Genomic DNA, 23,230 nt, shown 5'->3' with positions numbered 1-23,230 from the left:
TTTTCCTATTGTAGACCTATTTACACCCAATGACTTTTACACCATCTGGTGGTTCTACAAGCTCCTAGACTTTATCAGAATATGTAGATTCTATTTCAGAGTTCATTGCACTTTGCCAAGATGCTGAATCTTTGTCTTGGAGTGCTTCATCATATGTTCGGGGATCAGGTTCATGTCCACCAGGGATCAAATCCAAAGACTCTCCCAAAACATGAATCTTTTAGTCGCCTAACAACCCTCCCAGTATAACGAGACACTTTCTACAATTGTGTATCATTTGTGATACGTGTTGCAGTTTCTTGTGATATTTCATCTTGTACAGTTGGTACTAAATTAGACGTGTCCTTTATTCTTTCCTTAAGAACAAATTTACTTATGGGCTTGTGGTTCATTACATAGTCATCTTAAAAATTGGGCATTGGTGCTAACCATGACCTTTTGATTTTTAAGGACTATAAACCTCCTTTCGTTTCTTTAGGATAACAAACAAGTGAACTCCTGTCCAACTTATCAGTGTCTCCCTTCAGCACATGTATTGGACTACCCCAAATTCGAATATGCTTCAGACTAGGCTTGCGTCCATTCTACAATTTTATAGGAGTAGAGGGTTCTGACTTTATAAGGTACTATGTTCACTTCTGTTTCCAGTGTATATCCTCAAAAAAATTTGATAATTCTGAATAAATCATCATTGATCTAACTATTTCCATAAGAGTCTTATTCCTTCGTTCTACTACACCATTCTATCGGGGTATACCAGGTGCAGTCAGTTGGGATTGAATCCCGACTTCTGATAAGTGAGTCCTAAACTCTCCTAAGAGGTACTCGCCACTACGATCTTACCGTAGAGTATTGATACTTTTACCTTGACATTTCTCCACATCAGCCTTGTACTCTTTGAACTTATCAAAGTACTTAGACTTGTGGCGCATTAAGTAAATGTACCCGCATCTCAAATAGTTGTCTATAAAAGAGACGAAATATTCGAAACCACCTCTTACCTAGATAGTCATAGGTCTACACAAATCAGAATGAACCAGTTCCATCACATCTTTGGCTCTTTAACCCTTAGTTTTAAAAACTCTCTTGGTCATTTTTCCTTCCAAGTAAGACTCGCAGGTTGAAAAGTTTTCCACCACCAATGAACTCAAAAGTTCATTGGCTATTATCCTTTGAATCCTACTCAAGTTAATATAGCTTAGCCTTAGATGCCAAAGATATGATTGGTTCATTTTTGAAGGTTACTTTCTCTTATAAGAGTTAGAAGATGTGTTATTAATTTTCACTTGTTGCATCGTGGGAGTTATTGGATTTTAAATAACCAACGTACCAGAATAGATAACTTTCCTATTTTCTTAATAACAACTTTGTTACCAAAATAGACAGAATATCTATTCTTTAATAGTTTAGAAACCAAAATCAAATTCTTTCTAAACTTAGTACATAAAGACAATTTCTCAAAAATCCATGTTTTATTCCTATCAGAGGATAAACACCTCCCATTGCAATAGCTGTTACTTTCGCAGCAGTGCCCATGGTGATTTTCTCTTCATATAGTTGTCAGATTTCCTGGAACCCCTGCAATGAATTGCAGACATGATCAGTGACTCCCGTATCTACACACCAAGTACCGGTAGATAACACCACTAAACATGTTTCAACAACTAATGAATAAAATATACCTATATTGTTCTTGGTTCTAAGAGGACAATCCATCTTAGAGTCCAAGATTTGTTTTCAATCTTAATTGGGACTACTAAGTCTATTCTATAGTATAACAGTTAGGGGATTGGCAAACATATGAAATCCTAAGAATCACAAAAATATTTAGTCAACACCAACACCTTAAAATCCCCGTGAATTTTGTATGCCACGATAGTGTGGACATATACAAAATCAAAAAGGAGATTTTATCCATTAATTTTATTATCTTGTCAACCTAACTTTATGACAAATAAAATTAATAGTTGGTCTATCTTTGATTAAATATTTGGTCAAAACTTTGAATTTAAAATAATATTGATTCCTCAAAATAATATCATTTAAATTCACCAACACCTCAAACACCGTGAATTTTGCATGCCACGATAGTGTGGACGTATACAAAATCAAACATTTGTAAGAGGAGGGTTTTACCCATTAATAACCTTATCAACCTATCTTTATGACAAATAAAATTATCTCAATCATCGTGAATATTGTATGCCACGATAGTGTGGACGTATATAAATCCAAACATTTGTAAGAGGGGTTTTACCCATTAATTTTATTATCTTGTCAACCTGACAAATAAAATTACCTCAAACACCGTGAATTTTGTATGCCACGATAGTGTGGACGTATACAAAATCTCAACATTTGTAAGAGGGGGTTTTAATTTTATTATCTTGTCAACCTATCTTTGTGATAAATTAATAGTTGGTTTTCCTTTCGTCACATAAATAATAGCAGTGACTCCGATGGGGAGGATACTATTAGATGTGTCTAAGTATATACCATTACTTGACACTTAGTCCATTAAATAAGATTGTGCCCTTTTCGATGGGGAAGATCACACGCTCCTAATTAATTTCCTATAGCCATCCAAAATGGAAGTTTAATCTAGTGATCCACAAACAAACTCATCTGATGGGGAGGGAGGCACTCAGAGCCAATACGCAAGTTTGTCGCATCACTTACAAACCAGTAATGGAGACCGTGGAATTTATCTAAAAATCCCTCTCCCACTTAGTTATTTAAGGTGAGGAATTTAACTATGCAAGCATACATCACATGCACACACACATCACAGTAAATAAAAGTAATAAATATGGAAATTAATTTTTTCAACTATTATGGCTTCTTCCATCACTGTTCTCCATGTGCTCCCGCCCTAGGGTTTAGTCGTCGGGTCCATCGAGCTTCCTTTTCCGCTGCACCTCTGGTCCTCAAGTATCACCACGCCTCGCAAGGATAAGATCCGCGACAAAAATAAAATAAAATTTTACATAGATTGATCCTATATTCCACAAGGGAATGTACATCAAGTCTAGATCGAACATAAATGTAAAATCCTAGGGCTAATACAGCTCCTGCTATATTAGTTAAATACAATCATGCACACACAATAAAATGCCCTTGACATGTCCAAGGGTCCAATCACACACAACATCTATAAGTTATAATAGTTGGAGCCTGCAACCATAGAGTTATCACATCCTACTATTATCCTGCCTAAATTATGTATGACATGTGCATAATTAACCTGAAAACCAAACACACAGAGGAAAACCCTAGCTCTGATACCAATTGTTGGTTGGTCATAGGAAAATCGTACTGGTTCCACTGTACAAAAATTTTGTACAAGTGTCGAATCTTTCCTAACAACCTATTGTGTTCTTTAGAAATTAAATTCGGAATCGCAAACGAAACTTAACATTATTGATTCCAAATTTAACTTATTTGTTCTTAATGGTTTGGACTTTGATAGCAAACGAAACTTAACATTATTGATCCAAATCCACCCATGTTATAAATTCAATTAAATATTAATTTCTAAAATTAGCTTCCAGGACTGCATGGCGAGGTACTAGGCCTTCTTGGGCATGGGATCATCCACCACCGCCTAGACAAAGCCTTTTAAAGAAATCTAATATTTAATTTCCTTATATAACTCTAAGTTTAACCAAAAGGAACAATTGAATCACAAATTTGGAAAAACAAAAAAAAAACACAAACTCGAATCACGAATTCGAAACCTAGAATCATATGTCTCTTGTGTTTGGAATTCATACAAAGAAAAACTAGCATGATGCGAAAAATAATTACTAGTTATACCTTTCTTTGTATGCAACAACCTCTTGATCTTCTGTCGTATTCCTCGCCTCCTCTTGGACGTCGTGTGGGCGACGATCCTCCAAGATGAACACCACCCAAAAGCTCCTCCTTCTCTAAGATTCGGCCACCACCACCACCAAGGAACAAAAGAGAGCAAGGGGAAAAGAAAGGGGAGAGGGCCGACCACAAGAGAGAGCACAAGCAAGAGAATAAGAATTGATGCAATCCCTACTTCTCCTCTTCTTCTCCTTCTCTTTATATCCGACAACACAAAGCAACCACAAAAGGTGGTCGGCCCTAGTATGGAGAGAAGCAAGGGCCGACCCTTAGGAGAAGACTAGAGAGAAGAGAGAAAAGAATAGAATAGATTCAATCATGAGGCCTCTCCTCCCTTTCTTTTATAATACTTGCCTAAGGCAAATAAGGAAAGATTTTTACAAAAAAATTAAAACCTTCCTCTTGATTTCCTTTCCGCTTTTATTTTTCCATTTCTCCTCTTTTATACTATTAATGGCCGGCCACTTGCTTGGACACCAAGCAAGGATGGCCGGCCACATCATCATGAAGAGAAATTTTTTTTATAAAAGTTTATAAAAGAAGGAATCCTCTTATAAAATTTTACAAGCTCTCTTTCCTTTTGTGGATGTTAAAAAAGAAAAGTTTTAAAAATTAAAACCAAGTTTTAAAATTTAAAAACTCTCTTCTAAAATTTCCTTTTATAACATGGTTACAAAAAGGAAAGTTTTAAATTTAAAACTCTCTCTTTAAAAACCATGTGGATGGTTAAAAAAGGAAAGTTTTAAAACTTTTAAAACTTTCTTTTAAACCATGTGGCCTAATTCGAATAAGGAAAGTTTTGTAAATTTAAAATCCCTCTTTTAAAACTTGTAGATGTCTACAAAGAGAAGATTTTAAAAATTCAAAACACCCCCTAAACTTTGAATATAGTTGTCGGCCCCCTTCTTGCTTGGGCACCAAGCAAGGGGCCGACCCCTTTGTGGAGGAAGTGGCCAAACTTTCACTATGTGAAAAATGACTTTTTACTTCGTCACAATTTACTTCGTCAATTTAAATATACGAAGTAAAAGCGTATAAGCAACTTCACTACAAAAATCGACGAAGTATATACAAATATAGACTTCACAGATTTAAAAACACGGGCTTCGCTTTAAACTGAAATAAGTTATTACTTCAGAAATTTGTTAAATACCGAAGTAGTAACGTCGTGAATACATTTTTTAGTGTTTACTCCGAAGTAATAGTACAAGAGTTAACTTTTATTTTTACAAAGAGACTCTGACCACTTTTATTTCCCCCCACTTCCTTTCGTTTTCTTGGGTTAGGGCTTCCGATGCTCCTCTTCCGAAATTGAGTTGTTGGACCTCCTCTTCCTTCCCCTTCTGAGCGGAGAATCGATCCACCTCTTTTTCCTTCTCCTAGGGTTCATCCATCCGCAGCAGTCTCATCCTTGCCGAAATCCGCTGCGAAGGGTTAGAAAAGAGGCGATTTCGGGGATCCTGTTTTGCAAGCCGCGCGACTTGAAGGAAGGGTGCATCCCCATGGCTTGGTCACCAAGCCATGGATTGGCCTCCTTTTGGATACCAAGATGGGCTTTTCATGAGTGGAGTTGAGGCATTAATGAGCCTATGACAGGGACCTAGAGGAGAAATTGGTTTTGGCCTCTCGACGAGTGTAACAACCCAAAATTCCTCATTACGAGTCGTAATAGTAATTAAAAATATTTAGAAATGCTTTAGAAATATTCTAGAGATTTTTAGAAAATTTTAGAGTATTTTTATGCAATTTTTAGAGTTCATTTGGTATTTTTACCAAAAGGAACAAGTTGCCAAAAAATAAAGAAGTTGAGTCGAGGTTTGAACCAGAGACCTCCAGTTAAGCAAAGCCTTAAGTTGTCTCGGCTGACCAGGAACCCAGCAGGGCCATGCTGATTAAAGTAAGAATGAAATTAATTTAAGTAGTAGTTAATAACAGAAAATAATTAAGTATAAAAGAGGCGCGGCCGAGATTCGAACCCGCGACCTCTGACCCGGTCAGAGATTTAGGCGAAGCGCGGTAGCCAAGCATTCACCAGGTGTTTCGTGAACAAATTAATAACGAATTGGTCTTAAGTCGTAACAGAAATACCTAGGTATTAAAAAGGGATAAGTTAAGAGGAGAAGGGGATTATCTGCCCGTGACCTAACTTCTTCTCCTCTCCTCTTCTGCGTGCGACGACTGTGCTCGGGCGGAAAGCAAGGAAGGTTAGGGCTCGTCTCTGGTGGCCGGCCAAGGGTCCAATCTGAAGGGTTTTCTCCACCATCACGATCTCCTCGTCGAGGAGAGTTCGTGGGCACGAGGAGGAGCCGAAATCTTGAGCTAGCTGAAACCCTAGGAGCCTTCTTCTTCGGTAGTGAGTCCAAGAACGCAAGGTAAGTGCTTCTCACCTGTGGTAGGAGTAGTTTTGAACCTTGTTTTCTTCTTGAATCTGAAGCATGCTATAAAGATTAGGGTTTTGATGTTACTGTTGTGAGTTTCATTAAGGAAACGAAAGGGGATTATTTAGGTTTGACATGTGGTTATCTATTGTTATTAGTTTCCTTAAACATGTGGTTTTGGTTTCACCGTATGTAGTTTTCAGTTCCTTTTGGTTTCTTGTCGTGGCACTGAACAGGAGGTTGTGTTTTTAGGCCTTAAGACTAGGAATTCAGATGTGGATTTAAATCCTTTTGTTCATGAATTTTTATGGGCAAGATCAGTTGATTTGAAGGGTTACAAATTTCGGATTCCTGTTGTTGGGCAAGGAACAAGAAAGAGTTTAGTTTTTTTTTAAAGCATGTAGGTTTGTTTTTGTAGCTTACTGCAGAATGGTATGCTTTGTTACAGAACATGAAGACCAGCTATGTTTTTAGGTTTTCAGTAGCAAATCCTTGATTAGTTGCAAGGCGTGTACAATGCCACATTGTTGGTGAATATGCCGTGGGTTACTTTGGTTTTAGTTTAGTTCTTAAAGTATGTAATTTAATGTTCTGCAGATTTTTTTTGTTAAGTAATATAGTGCAGTTTTGTTAAGTATTATAGTGCAGAATTTTATGCAGAATTTTATAACATTCATAGTGCAGATTTTTGTTAGTCATGTATGCAGATTTCTATTAAGCTTGAATGCAGATTTTCGATTAAGCTTGTATGCAGAATTCCATTCATAGTGCAGATTTTTGTAAGCTTATAGTGCAGATTGTGTAAGCTTATAGTGCAGTTTTATTAAGCATCTCAGTGCAGTTTTATTAAGCATCTCAGTGCAGTTTTATTAAGCATTTTAGTGTAGATTTTTGTTAAGTGTAATAGTGCAGTTTTTGATCTTGTTAAGTATTACAGTATTTTGAGTTTAAGAAAAGTATAAGAAAGATAAAGAAAAGAAAGAAAAAGGCCAAGGCCTTAAGTAGATCCCAAAGTCAAGACTTTAGGGATTTTGGCACACAAGGTGTTTGTTAAAATGCCAAGGCATTTAAAGAAGAAGTAATTAAGATATTTTACTTTGAGAGTCTAGTACCCGACTTCCGAGGTTGTCGTTAAACAAATCCAGGTGACCAATTCCGAGGTCTTGGCCCTGGTAAGACCGAGGTCTTTACCCTCGTAGGACTGGTGGCTCGCTACCTCAGTTTCTATTAGGAAGCGCGCAATGGTACTACGCCTGGGCCCAAGAAGAGATTGATTATTATTTTGAAGTATAAAAGTATAAGTTTTTGAACAAAAGAAATAAGCTTCACATAAGTTTAAAGATCAGCAATATAGTTTCCTTTTATGCTAGCATGTCATTTAGAATTTTCTTGCTATTATTTGCTAGTAGATGTGCATCTTTACATGTTTAGCATTTTAGTATGTTCACATGCATATTCGAGTTTTGTGAGTTAGATAGCGCTTACTAAGCAATTTTGCTTATAGTTGCATTTCCTCTTACTACAGATAAAGGAAAGGAAAAGCTATAGCGAAGGAAGGCGACAAGGAGGTGCAGATGGATGTGTGATGTTTAGACTATGGAAGCCTTGGGATTTAGTTTAATAATTCATTAAGACCTTGTATTCAGATTATTGGAACCATTCTTTCATGTTGTTAGATTTGCATTGGATATTTTATGTTTAGGACTCTTTCTTTTAATTGCTATGCACATTGGTTTATTATCTGAGTTGTATCATTGTTGCATGCTGGTGTAGATTTATATATATAGTTTCTAGCATGTTCAGATTGATGTATAATTTTAGTAGTGAACATATGCTTGAGTAGAATGTATAGATGAGTCATTTAGTCTTCCGCTGTCAGTTAATTGCATGTTTTGAGTTTTTTTTTAGAGTTTTAAGTATAGATATTTTCATGTGAACAACTTTAGTTAAGATAAGTTAGTAGTCCAGTAGCGCTCTACCCTCACAGACTAGTAGTGAGGAGGGTGGGGTGTTACAACGAGCTTGAGTATCCCGTGTTCGCCCCGAACACACAACTCAAGTTCATCAATAATAACTGATTCCACTAGAGAGTTATTATTGTACTACTGCACCAATCCCAAATTACATTATGGGCTCCTTTTTATCATGAGTGTGTTAATCTCCCTATGTTTAAGATGTCGGATATCCACTAATTAATTGAGTTACTGACAACTCACTTTAATTAATATCTTAGTTCAAAAGTAGTACCACTCAACCTTATTGTCGTGTCGGACTAAGTCCACCTGCAGGGTTTAACATGATAATCCTTTTGAGCTCCTCTTGGGGACATTATCAACCTAGATTTCTAGGACACAGTTTCCTTCTATAATCAACAACACACACTATAAATAATATCATTTCCCAACTTATCAGACTTATTGATTTATCGAACTAAATCACACCCTTTGATAAATTAAATAAATAAATATTAAGTATATGTGCTTGTTATTATATTAGGATTAAGAGCACACACTTCCATAATAACTAAAGGTCTTGTTCTTTTATTAAGTCAGTATTAAAAGAACTTACCTTAAATGGTCCTGCTCAATATAATCAGAGTGTACTAGTGTAATTTATCAGTCAAGATAAACTAATACCTAATTACACTATGACTATTCCAATGGTTTGTTCCTTTCCATCTTAGTAGTGAGCTACTGTTTATAATTTAAAAGGAATTGATAACATAATCTTCTGTGTGTGACACCACACACCATGTTATCTACAATATAAATTAATTGAATAACTACACTTAGCATTTAAATGTAGGTATTTGACCATTGTGATTCTTTATTTCTAAATAAATATTTATACAAAAGCTAGGCTTTTAGTATACATTCTAACATGTTCTATATTCAATATTCACAATCTTTTCTATATATAACAGAAATGGGTCGACCAGTGAATAACATCAAAAGATATAAATCTATTTAATCTTCCTTTTTAACTAGAATTTATTCATTCTAATCAGTCGCTTTCCTAGTTATGTTCCACAAACTGAATCATCCATAGTCATAGGATACATGCTAAAGTTACATACACTAATTAAAACATCAAGTAAACAACTAAAAGTCACCAAGGATAAAAAAACTGAGATAACTTATAATCTCAAATGTCTCACATAGTAGAGAAACAGAGATTCATTCTCCTACTACCTTTATTGTCACTATTATACATGTGGTATGAATCACATGCTACGATGTTATTCTCTTTACTAAAAAGAGTGCATGTTTTCCTCAAATTTAACATTGTACAGATTTTGATCTAGATATATCTAATATATAATCCTGAATTCAACATATAAATTCTAATCTAGCCTTCAACTGGTTCAGTAAATGGTGGGTTTATTTACTTTAATCATTATTAACACATAAATGATCTCATCTTGATATAATTATCAAGATGGCCTTAACTTATGGATCTATTTATGTTCACAGCTACGTAAGTTATTCCATAAGTAATGGTCTTACCTCAATTTATACTTAATAAACAGAGATAATTGTCTATGTGAGTGGACTAATCTCTACCTACCACATGCTTACTGAGATCTAATATGAATGTAACAAAAGTAACATATACACTAAATAAATTATGGAAAATTACACAATTAAATTACAATATCTTATTGTTATTACAATATTGTTACATTATATGAAGTTTCAAAGACTTTGCATGTTCTTTAAATGACTCTCTAGCATAGGCTTAGTAAAAGGATTTGCAAGCATAACATGTATAGAGACATACTCAAGAATTACTTTTCTTTTAGCCAGAATATCCCTCATAAAATTATATTTTATGGCTATATGCTTATCTTTACAATGATATTTGGGATCCTTGGAAAAAAACTAGTGTAGCTTGACTATCACAGTAGATAGTTACTGGACTCCCACTTTCTTAGTAATCTTCAGATGCTTCTGTTAGGACCCTTGGCGGCTGACTAAAGGGGGGGGTGAATAGCCCCTACAAAATCAAAACAAAAAGAATCTTTCTCGGCTTTATAACTTAAATAAAATAAACACTTGCATAAAAGAATAATAAAGAAATTGAAAAGAAAGAGGCACAGTGAATTACTTGGTTACAACTGGGGAGGTTGTTAATCCAAGGATAAAAAGCGCACTAAAAATCTCCTTCAAGCGAAGAAGCCTCTTATAATAATGAACGCACAGAAAAGAATCTAAACAAAAAACTACAAATGCACAAGTGTTGTTTCTTTTGTATTTCTCATTGTTCTGAGCTTCTAGGAGTAGGGCTGCTTATATATCCCTGCTCGAGGCACCTAGAAGCGTTCCAGATGCCTGGAATGGGATAAAACCTTATCCCCAACGCGCTGGTCAAAAGCCACATTGATTTTGATAAAACTTGGGTTTCGGGCGCCCGGAAGGGTTCTGGGCGCCTGGATTGCTCCGGGCGCAATAAATGGTTTCGAGCGCCCCGGAATGCTTCGGGCGCCCGAAATCATTCCGAGTGCCCTGAAGGAGAAATTCAACATTTTGTTGACTTTCTCTTCGGGCCTCTAGCTTCGACTCCACTTGCTTCGGTCTGGGTCTTCCTCTCTGGCTTCGCTCGCTTGGATGATTTCGACCATCTAGAATATGGCTCACCTGAACCCAATTTCTGGGCTTCTTCTCGAAAAAGCTTCCACTCTGGCTTCTCATCCCTCAGAAACACCACGCACCTCCTTCTCGTCTGCCCGCGTACTCTTCCATAGCACCTCATCCCTCAGACGCACCGAGCCTATCGACTCTCTCCCGTGCCGTCCTTACCACTAGCTGCATCTTTTGCTCGACATCCTATGCTCCAATGTTTCTGCACACTTAAACACGGGATTAACACAACAGGACCTAACTTAGCTTGTTTGATCACATCAAAACTACCTTAGGGTACCAACAATCTCCTCCTTTTTGATGTGAGTAACCTAAGTTAAGTTAAGGTAAACTAACATAAAATAAAAGTAATAAATTTTAATTAAAGTGCAAAAATTGAAAAAATGTTGAATCTACCTCCCCCTAGACTTAATCTTCCCTTCTCCCCTTTTGATCACATAAAAAATGGGGTACCAAAAAAATCTAAGGGTAATTTTTTGTTTAAACTTTTAGCTTTTATAACACTCTAATTTTCAAGCAATTTTGAAAAATTTATCAAGTTTTTAAAAACTTTAAAAGATTTTAAAAATTATTTTGATATCACTTAGAATAATTTTAGAAACTTTGAGGTTTGCAAAAAAAAATTCTAAGTAAAAAAAAAATTCTAAGTAGAAAAAATTTCTAAGAAGAAAAATTATTTTGATATCACTTAGAAAATTATTTTCTTTTTCTAGTTTGCAACAGTCTTTAGATAATAATTTAACAAATTTAAATAACTTATCGGGAGGAAGAGATCATACCTGACTTACCTTGTCAATCTCGTTATCCATAGCTCCCCTTGAACTGCTGCTCTCTTCCGATGTCACTCCCCCTTCATCAATGCTCTTGATGCTCATTTCGGAAGAGCTTGCTTTGTTTTCATCATCTTGATGACTTTCCATTAACACAAGTCCAGCAACAGCTTCAACTTCCTATTCGGACGATGTTTCGTCCTACGTCACCTTTAACATCTTGTACTTGTTAGATTGGCAGGCTTCTTGTTCTTTCCTTTGTCCTTGTCCTTGATCTTTAACTTAGGGCAGTTGTCCTTAACGTGCCCTTCTTCATTGCAGTGGTAGCATTGATAAACCCTAATTTTGTCATGAATTAGTATCAAATAATCACCGAACCCCTCTAAGCTAATGAAGCATAGGGAATGGCTCGGATCGTCTCTCTCAAGGAATGTAAACAATGATTAAATCTTAGGATCAATTTATTAGAATTGAGGTTTTGGATTTTCAGTTCTAAATCTAACAAATAAAATAGCAAACAAGTATGAAATTTAATCTAATGAAATGAACAGCCTCTTAACAACCTATTAATAGTGACCTCACAATGCATTGTCACTCTACGCTATGATTTCACCATAAATGGAGCTAAACTAAGGAATAAAATGACAAAGCATTTAATGAAATTAAATCTAATGCAATAAAAGAAATCCTATCTCTCTATTAATCATGAATCCACAACATATTCTCACTCTATGCAATGGATTACACCATTAATAGATCCAAATAGATTGGAACTAAACACGAGAAAAACAAGAACAAGACAAGATCAAAGCAAACAATTCAAATTCTTGCAACCAGATAACATCAAAAGATTTAGTTTCGAATCTCCATTAGTGGAGCTGACAAGCATTCAATTGAGTTGAAAAGAACAAGAAACCATATCTAAAATGTAATTTGCATCAAACAATGCAGATCTACAAAATTGGGCAACTAAGAAAACAATCTAACTAAGCTAGAAATCAGATAAACAGAGATGCATAAATAAAATCTAGGAGAAGTGATGAACTAAGGTGAGCTAGGGCATTCCCAAACACTCACTAGATTGAACAAAGATGTCCGGATCTTGTAATCGGTGAAGAACCGAACAATTCAAATCTACGCAGATGTAGTGATGTGACATAGAAATCAGAAATGAGTAGAAGATAACACTCCCGTCATTTGGATGTTGTCGGAAATTCACAAGAAGAAGATTGCTGGATGGAAGGAGAGGGAATCGATTGAAACCACCAAATTCCTACACCTTCTCCATTCTTCTTCTTCCTCTCAGAATCGCGACAAGAAATGGGAATCAGATGGTTGAAGTGGCTTCGCTGGCTCGAAGATGGTTGATGACCGAAGGAAGGGAAATGCCCTTGACCTCCATTGTTCACCGGCGGTGGAATGGATCGGGATCAAGATTGCCGGAGCAGGATCGTGCCCCTCTATTTTGATGTGATCGCACTATAGAAGTTGACGCGTTCACTGTAGCTTCTCATCCCTTTTAAATCTCCCAGATCTGAATCAACGACCTAGAATTCTCTAGATCTTGATCAAGGGCTAGATCGATTCAGATCTTCTTCAAATGCTTCAGATCTTGATCTATGGCTAGGATTTACTCTCCTTTGATTTGGATGGAACATATCATGATAGATGGTCTAGATCTCCTTGAATCTTGGATGGACGGTGTAGATTGCTCCAATGCTTGATCTCCTCATTTAAACTCAGATTTGAGCTTAAATTAGTCTGATCTGATCCGGATCAATGATTCTTTGATGCCTACAAAGATCATATTCAAATATTATCATCAAATATCACAATAATGAGATAGTTTGCAATTAAATCCAATAATAAATGCAATTCATAAATTGTGATGCAAATATGAGTTTAACCTATATAGAGATCATAAAAGCATGCATTTATGAATTAAAATATTGTATCAAAATTATGGTTATCAAATTCCCCCACACTTATTCTTTCACATCCCGAGCAAGCAAACAAAATAAAGAAACAACTAAAAATCATCTCCACAATAATTTCCTAGCAATACTTAGAAGATAATAAAAGGAATTTAACTAAGACCATCTAAAGATCACAAACATTCATGAAATATAATTTCTACAATAATCAGTAAGCATGGTGGTTTCAATCCATTTGAAAAACTAAGCAAAATGTAATCTCACAAGGTATTCACCTATTCTAACTCTCACACTCAAACATGTATAAGTGGAGTTCACTCAATGTCACTCACAACACTTCGCTACCATATGCTTGCTCATTTTCTACTTCTCCACCACCATAAAATATAACACACATGAACAAAAGGATTTATTATGAATTTAAATGGAGTCAAAAAGATATTGAGTGAAGCAAACAAAATAGTAGGAGAAAGATATTCAATGCAAGAGTGAGCGTATTGGAAGAATAACTTGATGAGTTAGTTTGCAACTCATGTTGGACCTGTTTTACCAATTATTGGATCATAGTAGTGTGGCGTGCCAATTTCCTTCCCAATTACTATATTGTATCAACTTCTCTCTTTGCCTAACAGTTTATGGTTTTTTCTTCTCCAAAAATCTGTAGACAAGCTTCCAATTTGGCATTGAACAATTTTTATCTTTCTTTGTTTCCTATAGTGTAGTTTCCTTTGCAACATCAGATGGTTCCAATGTTTCTCAAGTAAATCTTCATTGGGTGCCATTATCACATATACTAGGCACTCAACTAACATTCCAAGTTTAGTAACTCAGTTTAAAAGTTTAGAATTATAGCTTTATTCAATTGTCTTCAGTTTCCAAGTAGTTTCAAGCTCGATTATTTCTCTATATATATAACTTCACATTCCAAAATACAACCAACACTGGGTTCAATAATGATCTCTATCCTTTTACAATCTCCTCGAATTCGATTTGCATCTCAAGTGGTTCAACAATCAAATTGATTTGGAGCTAAGTAAGTTGATAATTTCTACACTGCAGTTTTAGAAATTGACTCACTGGAGTTGCATGCTCTGGACCATAGTAGGCTTGAGGAGAAGTAACACAAGTAATACTGAGAATTTAAATCCTTCACGTAGACTTTTTGATGATTGGAAACTTGCAACAAGAGCTTGGCATGTTATGTTGAAACTAATACATCACTAAGTTTTATTAGCTGTCTGTAAACTTTTTGTCTGGTAAACAGCTGTTTGAACTTCTTGTATCATCCTTCAAACTTGCATAGAACTCAATGAAGGTGAGTGTTCAGTTTCCCCAACAGTTAGTTACATTCAACCCTTGCACTAAAGTAAACTCAGCTCCACAAATCCCAGATTTACACAACAGAATCTGGTTTCAGAATTCAGAATCTATGACTCTAAATTTGTTTCCTTTCTTCCTCTTCATATGACCATCATTTCCAACTAGCTAGAGGAGTACATTCCATTACATTAGTAGGGAACCAAACCAAGCTTAAAGTAGCCCAGCAATAACAATTCAAAATTGATTTTTTTTTTTAGTTTTGCATTCACAGTTTCCAGAGCTCAAATTCTGCATTTTCAGCAATCCCTTCGTCCAAGGATTTTTTTTAGACTGAAACAATTGCAACTTAAATACTAATCTTTAATAGTTAACCAATTTTACAGTGATCAGATATCAAATTTAACACATCAAATTCCCTATAGATCAATTCAAATTCTAGCACTTCAGTCAATTAATTAGATCCAAGGGATTCTGTTTCAGAACTCCAGTTCTAGGAAAATTTCAAGTTGAGACTTGAAGGATTCATCTTGAAAAGAGATCTCATTTAGTATTGAACTAATAGGACTTGAGTTTAGTTCATTTTCCAATCAGAAACAACATGATTAGTTGGCACAAAACAGATTTGAATTTGATGCAGTTTCATGTTTCATGGGTTGATTTCTTGAATGTACTTCCAGTGGATTTTCTCTCATTTTTTTCCTTTCTTTCTTAGTAGAGAAAACATCAAATGGAACTACAAGTTGGGCACTCTGAATTAGTTCAATCACTGTCTAAATATTCAATCAATATCTTGGCACAAATAATTCCCAAAATGGCGCAATTAATTTATCAATGTTATTTTTTTCATCATCATTTTCTAGATTTCTCCACTGTCCATTCATCACAAAGTGTTTCAAATCGTTTCTTACTTCAACAAGAGCAAGGAAAATCAAATTGCACAATAAATTTCAACTCCAAAATTCCACTAAGCAATTCAATAGCAAAGAAATTAAACCAATACTCATTCCTTGCAAAATCTTCAAAATTCTCAAGTTATGCAACGTTACCCCCACACTTAAAATTTGTCCATCTTGGCAATCTAACTCATCAAGAATTCAACCAAACTCTCAAAAGAATGAAGGCAAAGCAAATATGGTGGAAAGTAACAATGTTGCATGAATTTTTTTCAACTAGTATTTAGAAGGAAAAGAAATCAAAGAATGAGAATAGGAAAGAAATATCTTTTATCATGTCCATGCATACAAATGTTATTGTGATTTCAAAAAGATGCAAAGCAAGTTCTAGAGTTTTAATTATCATGAGTGCATATCACACAAAAAGATAATAATAGAGTATAGGCTTTAGGTAATCCTCTCTAGGTAATTTTTGCAATCAAACTCAATTAATCAATATAGAATCCATCACCACACTAACCAATAGCATGCAAGTAAAGTATTTAATCATGTAAAGTGACCTAAAAATTGATGGTCAAACTTAAAGAGCTTTTACCATCTTAAAAGTATTACTAAAACAATTCCATGGAGAATTTTATTCAAAATGAGATGCTATGTAGACTAAACAAAGTGCAAAGTATTAAGCAAAATGAAAATGTAAAGCGTGAAATTAAAGAAAAGTATAGAGAGCAAAAAGAAAATCATGGAACGAACTCCCCTTTATTTCAGGCGGTTGCAAATGATTTAGAAGTAGCATCCACACCGGTAATGAAATGAACCTTCCCGGTGGTTGGAGTTATTTAAGAAGCAAAATCCAAGTTGGGAGTGGAATGATTGCATTTGAAGTAAAGACCTCTCCTTCCACCATATGCTCTTTGAAAATTTGTCCCGGTGGTTGAAGACAGTTCAATTTAAGCATCCACTCCAGAAGCTTATTGTCTCCTACAAAATCAATGAAAGGCAACAACCCTTGCAAGCATGGGAAAATATTAGTTTCTACATTACATGGTTCAAGAAATACATCACATCCAACAAAATCAATTAATGATACCTTTATAAAATCTTCTGATGAATCACAAAACATACTAACCTTATCATGTTGAAAGGTACCTGGAGGTTCTGGAATGGTGACTATGACCTCCTCATCATCAAGTAGTGGTTCAGGCTCTAGTTTAGGCTCAGGTGAATGTACAACCACAGGTAGTGATTCTTGGGTCCTTGCCTTCATAACACAAGTCCCTACACTCTCATTATCAATATCCGGTTCAGGTGATTCTTGGGGTATTGCTTCCAATGTGCAATCCCCTACACTTACATCATCATCTACATCATCATCAACAATATCTGCAACAATAATGTCATCAGAATCAGGATCAACTACAACTATTTCATCACAACATAAAAGGCTAGAGGAGTCCTGTAGAGTAGGAACATCATAATCAGGGCTATGACAATCTCTACAATCCATCTCCTCAGGCACCTCGATATCCGTAAGAATGGTCTCATCAACACTTATGGTAACTAGTTGTCCATTCCTAAATTATTGAGGGTTAGTGCCATGCTTTCCAAAAGTTTCATAGCTTCATCAGGAGTCTTGTTAATCAAAGACCCTCCACTAGCTTTATCCACCATGTACAAATCAAAATGCGATAATCCATCATAAAAATGTAGGACAAGCAATTGATCACTGATTTAATGTTGAGGACAACTGGAGCAAAGTTTCTTGAATCTCTTCCAATATTCATGCATTAATGTCTCCTTCTTGAATTATTGAATATCATAAATACTCTTCCGCATAGCTATACAATCATTCTGAACTTCTTATAGGCTTTAATATGCTTGATAGGACTTAGTAAACTGATTATGTGTAACCTCGTACCTAAAATGTGAATAATCCACCATATTAGAACTATAGGTATTAGGAAATGACTCATACTTATTCTTCTGCTCCATAGGTGGGTAGTACTAATGTTCAAGTAGATAGAACCGAGTCTGAGACTGATAGTACTGATAATATGGATCCATGGTCAAAGAAGTTTTCTATTCTTACACTGAAAACTAGCAAATAAGATCAGAAGACACAGGAACATATAAAATCAAACACATCAATATATGAACATGAAAGCAATTGAAATAATTTTTTTTTTTCAAATCTTTATGTAAAAAGAGAAAGAAACAATCCTAAGGTATCAAACACCGCTACATTCCCCAGCAATGGTGCCAATTTTGATAAATCCTAATTTTGCCATGAATTGGTATAAAATAATCACCAAACCCTTCTAAGCTAATGAAGCATAGGGAATGGCCTGGATCGTCTCTCTCAAGGAATGTAAACAATGATTGAATCTTAGGATCAATTTATTAGAATTGAGTTTTTGGATTTTCAGTTCTAAATCTAACAAATGAAATAACAAACAAGTATGAAATTTAATCTAATGAAATGAACAGCCTCTAAACTACCCATTAATAGTGACCTCACAACACATTGTCACTCTACGTTATGATTTCACCATAAACGGAGCTAAACTAAGGAATGAAATAACAAAGAATTTAATGAAACTAAATCTAATGCAATAAAAGAAATCCTATCTCTCTATTAATCATGAATCCACAATATATTCTCACTCTATGCAATGGATTACACCATTAACATATCCAAATAGATTGGAACTAAACAGGAGAAAAACAAGAACAAGACAAGATCAAAGCAAACAATTCAAATTCTTGCAACCGGATAACATTAAAATAGATTTAGTTTCGGATCTCCATCAATGGAGCTAACAAGCAGTCAGTTGAGTTGAAAAGAACAAGAAACCATATCTAAAACGTAATTTGTATCAAACAATGCAAATCTACAAAACTAGACAGTTAAGAAAACAATTGAACTAAGCTAGAAATCAGAGAAACAGAGATGCAGAAATAAAATCTGGGAGAAGTGATGAACTAAGGTAAGCTAGGGCTTCCCAACCACTCACTGGATTGGACAAAGATGTCTGGATCTTGTAATTGGTGAAGAACCGAACAATTCAAATATACGCATATGCAGTGAAATGACACAGAAATCAAAAATGAGTAGAAGATAATACTCTCATCATTTGGTCGGAACTTCACAGGAAGAAGATTGTCGACTAGAAGGAGAGGGAATCAGCTGAAACCACCAAATTCCTACACCTTCTCTGTTCTTCTTCTTCCTCTCATAATCGCTGTAGGAAATGGGAATCAGATGGTTGAAGTGGTGTCGCCAGCTCGAATATGGATGATGACCGAAGGAAGGGAAACACCCTTCACCTCCATTGTTCACCGACGGTGGAATGGATCGGGATTAAGATCACTGGAGTAGGATCGCGCCCCTCTATTTTAACATGATCGCACTATAGAAGTTGATGCACTCACTGTACCTTCTCATCCCTTTTAAATCTCCTAGATCTAAATCAACGACCCAGAATTCTCTAGATCTTTATCGAGGGCTGGATCGGTTCAGATCTTCTTCAAAGGCTTCAGATTTTGATCTATAGATAGGATCTACTCTCCTTTGACTTGGATGGAACAGATCATGATAGATGGTCTAGATCTCCTCGAATCTTAGATGGACGGTGTAAATTGCTCCAATGCTTGATCTCCTCGTTTAAACTCAGATTTGAGCTCAAATTAGTCTAATCTGATTTGGATCAATGATCCTTTGATGCCCACAAAGATCATATTCGAATATTCTCATCAAATATCGCAATAATGAGATAGTTTGCAATTAAGTCCAAGAATTAATGTAATTCATGAATTGTGATGCAAATATGAGTTTAACCTATGTGGAGATCATAAAAGCATGCATTTATGAATTAAATTATTATAGAAAAATTATGGCTATCAAGCATCTAATTGTTATTTTCTTTCTAACCTATAGACGGTTAGTTTTTCTAGATTTAAATAATTTTTTAAATTATCTTATCATCATTACCGTTTCGTCATCGTCGTCCATCTTAGCCTTGAAGGCAATATTGTGCTTCGACTCCTTCTTCGAATCTGCACATTTGGTTTCATGGACTTCAAATATTGAAAGCATTTCTTCTAAGGTGATAGCTTCTAAATCTTTAGAAATATAGTAAGTATCTATTAATGATGCTCACTTAGTAGATCTAGGAAATGCATTAAGTGTGTACTTTAGCGAATCTCAGTTACCTTTTCTCTGAGATTCATGAGTCCGGTGATTAGTTCCTTCATTCTCAAGTGAAGATGTTCAACAGTTTCTTCTCCTTCCAATTTTATGTTACTCAGCTAATTTCTTAGCAGATCCCGTCTAACGAGCTTGGCTTTGGACGTCCCTTCGTGTAGCTCAAGGAACTTCTCCCAAAGCTCCTTTGCTGAGTCGTAGGCATCAATTCGGTTGACTTCTTATGGCGGTAGGACACCTACTAGATGGAACTTTGCTTTGCCGTTTGCCATGAAGTCGGCCTACTCCTTCTTCGTCCACTGGTATTCTTCCTTACCTTTGGGTGCTAAAAAACCGAATTTCATTATTAAAAGTAATTCAAAGTTGGTTTTAAAGAATACCTCTATTTTCTTTTTTTAGCTCATGAACTCCCCCTCAAACTTTGGTGGATAGATGCTCGATATGGTCATCTCGTGTGCTTTGTTCGACGATTAGTCCTCCTGAAGCGTCCTTGCTTTGATACCACTTGTTAGAAACCTTGGCGGCCGGCTAGAGGGGGGGTGTATAGCCCCTACAAAAAAATCAAAACAAAAAGAACCTTTCTTGTCTTTATAACTTAAATAAAATAAACAATTACATAAAAGAATAATAAAGAAATTGAAAAGAAAGAGGCACAGCGAATTACTTGGTTACAATAGAGGAGGTTGTTAATCTAAGGTGAAAAAGCGCACTAAAAATCTCCTTCAGGCAGAGAAGCCTCTTACAGCAATAAACGCACAGCAAAGAAGCTAAACAAATAAAACAAGCGCACAAGTATTGTTTCTTTTGTATTTCTCGTTGTTCTGAGCTTCTAGGAGTAGGGCTTTTTATATAGCCCTGCTCGGGGTGCCTGGAAGTGTTCCAGGCACCTAGAAGTGTTCCAGGCACTTGAAATGGGATAAAATCTTATCCCCAATGCGTCGGTCAAAAGCTACGTCGATTTTGATAAAACTTGGGTTCCGGGTGCCCGGAAGGGTTCTGGGCGCCCGGACCGCTACGGGCATCCAGAATGGTTCCGGGCACCTCAAATTGCTTCGAGCGCCTAGAATCGTTCTGGGCGATTCTAGGCGCCCTGAAGGAGAAAGTCAACATTTTGTTGACTTTGTCTCTGGGCCTCCAGCTTTGGCTCCACTTGCTTTGGTCCGGGTCTTCCGCTCTGGCTCCGGTAGCTTGGGTGATTTCGGCCATCTAGAATAGGGCTCACCCGAACCTAACTTTCGGCATTCTCCTCAGCAAGCTTCTTCTCCAGCTTCTCATCCCTCGGGAACGTCGTGCGCCTCCTTCTGGTCTGCCCACGTACTCTTCAGCAACACCTCGTCCCTCAGACGCACCAAGTCCGTCGGCTCTCTCTCGTGCCATCCTTCTTACTAGCTGTGTCTTTTGCTCAACATCCTGTGCTCCTAAGTTCTTGCACACTTAGACACAGGATTAAATATAATAGGACCTAACTTAGCTTGTTTGATCACATCAAAACTATCTTGGGGTACCAATAGCTTCAGGAACCTTCTCAACCAGAATGCTTCTTGTACACCAACTGAACATGCCACATATTCAGCTTCCATAGTTGACAAAGCTACACAAGCTTATTTCTTGCTATATCATAAGATGGCACCACCATTCAGCAAGAACGTATAGCCTGATGTGGATTTTTTATTATCCAAGTTCTTAGCCCAATCTACATCTGAATAACCTTTCAAACTTATATCTGATCCTTGGAAACAGAGACAATAATATGTTATCGCCTTCAGATATCTGAATATCCTTTTTATCACCTTCAAATGTCTCAATCCTAGGTTTGATTTGAAGTGATTGACTAAGCTAACAGCATAGTTGATATTGGGACATATACATAATATTGTGTGCATCAAACTACCTATAGCGCTGGCATATATTTTTTTATTCATCTCAGGTATTTCCTCTGGAGTTTTGAGACACATACTCTTGCTCAAAATAGTATCTTTTACAATAGGTGTATGTTCTACATTGCAATTAGAAGTGCTGAAATGATGTAACATCCTATTTATATAAGACTCTTGTGATAGACCCAAAAGTCTTTTAGGACAAACTCTAATGATCTTCACCCCTAAGATATACTCAGCTTCTCTCATATCCATTTTATCAAATTGCGATGATAGTTATTTCTTGACTTCATTCACATACCCTATGTCATTTCCAGCTATTAGCATATCATTAACATATAATGATAAAATGACATACTTTCCTTTTTCTCTTTTCAAGAAAACACAATAATCCTCATTGATTATCTTGAAACCATAAGATAAAATGACTTCGTTAAATCTTATGTTCCATTGTCTTGATGCTTGCTTTTGCCCATATATAGATTTTTTAAGTCTACATACTTTCTCCTCTTGGCCTTCAACAATGAAATCTTTTGGCTAAACCATATAGATTTCCTTGTCAAGCTCACCATTAAGGAAAGCAGTTTTTTACATCCATTTGATGTAATTCCAAGTCATAATGTGCCACAAATGCCAAAATAACTCATATTGAAACAAATTTCACAACGGGAGAAAATGTCTCTTCAAAGTCAATACCCTTTATTTGGGTATATCCTTTTGCAATCAAATAAGCTTTGTATCTGTTAATTGATCCATCAACTTTCCTCTTTATCTTGAGAATCCACTTATTCCCAATAGTTTTGTGACCCATAGAAAGATCGACTACATCCCAAACATGATTCTGATTCATAAACTCCATCTCTTTAACCATTGCAGTTTTCCATTTTTCTCTAACTCTACATCCCAATGCTTCCTTAATAGATTAAGGTTCATTATCATCAACTGGGAGTGTTATTAATATCTCATTCTCAATATCAAACATCTTCTTAGGTTTGATTTTATGAATACTTTTTTTTCAGTTGGGTTGTTGAGAAGTCAACTTATGACTTGGCAAATTACTCCCACTGTTTGACTAAACTCAGACATCCCTTTTAACACCTCTCTTGTTGATAATATCTCATCCTCCTCAAATAGTGGAATGTTTTTATCAACATCATCTTTGGTTGGGAACTCTATTTCGAGAAAAGTCACATCTCTCAAATCTATTTCGGAGATGGTTTCATCTAGTTGCTCACCTATGAAAACATAACCTTTAGAGGTCTCATGATATCTAATAAAGATGCATTTCTTACTCCTAGGTCATAGTTTTCCATATTTGTGAGAACTATCATGAATATAAAT

The 23,230-nt window shown here is 35.9% G+C and overlaps 1 protein-coding gene across 1 annotated transcript in view; it reads right to left on the bottom strand.

Annotated features, from left to right (window-relative positions):
- Window positions 1-17,315, bottom strand: part of LOC122004448 (biotin carboxylase 2, chloroplastic-like) — a 113,872-nt gene extending 96,557 nt beyond the window's left edge. Inside the window, exons 1-2 of the mRNA XM_042559335.1 lie at window positions 17,175-17,315; window positions 16,938-17,069 (exon numbers count right to left, since the gene is read on the bottom strand). Of these exons, the coding sequence (XP_042415269.1) occupies window positions 16,938-17,069; window positions 17,175-17,315 (273 nt within the window). The remainder of the gene's footprint in view (window positions 1-16,937; window positions 17,070-17,174) is intronic.
- Window positions 17,316-23,230: the final 5,915 nt, after the last annotated feature.

Source organism: Zingiber officinale, chromosome 7B (genome assembly GCF_018446385.1).
Source record: "Zingiber officinale cultivar Zhangliang chromosome 7B, Zo_v1.1, whole genome shotgun sequence".
NCBI classification, from domain to species: Eukaryota; Viridiplantae; Streptophyta; class Magnoliopsida; order Zingiberales; family Zingiberaceae; genus Zingiber; species Zingiber officinale.
Note: the sequence above shows the minus strand (reverse complement) of the source record. Positions and strands in the feature narration are given on the sequence as shown.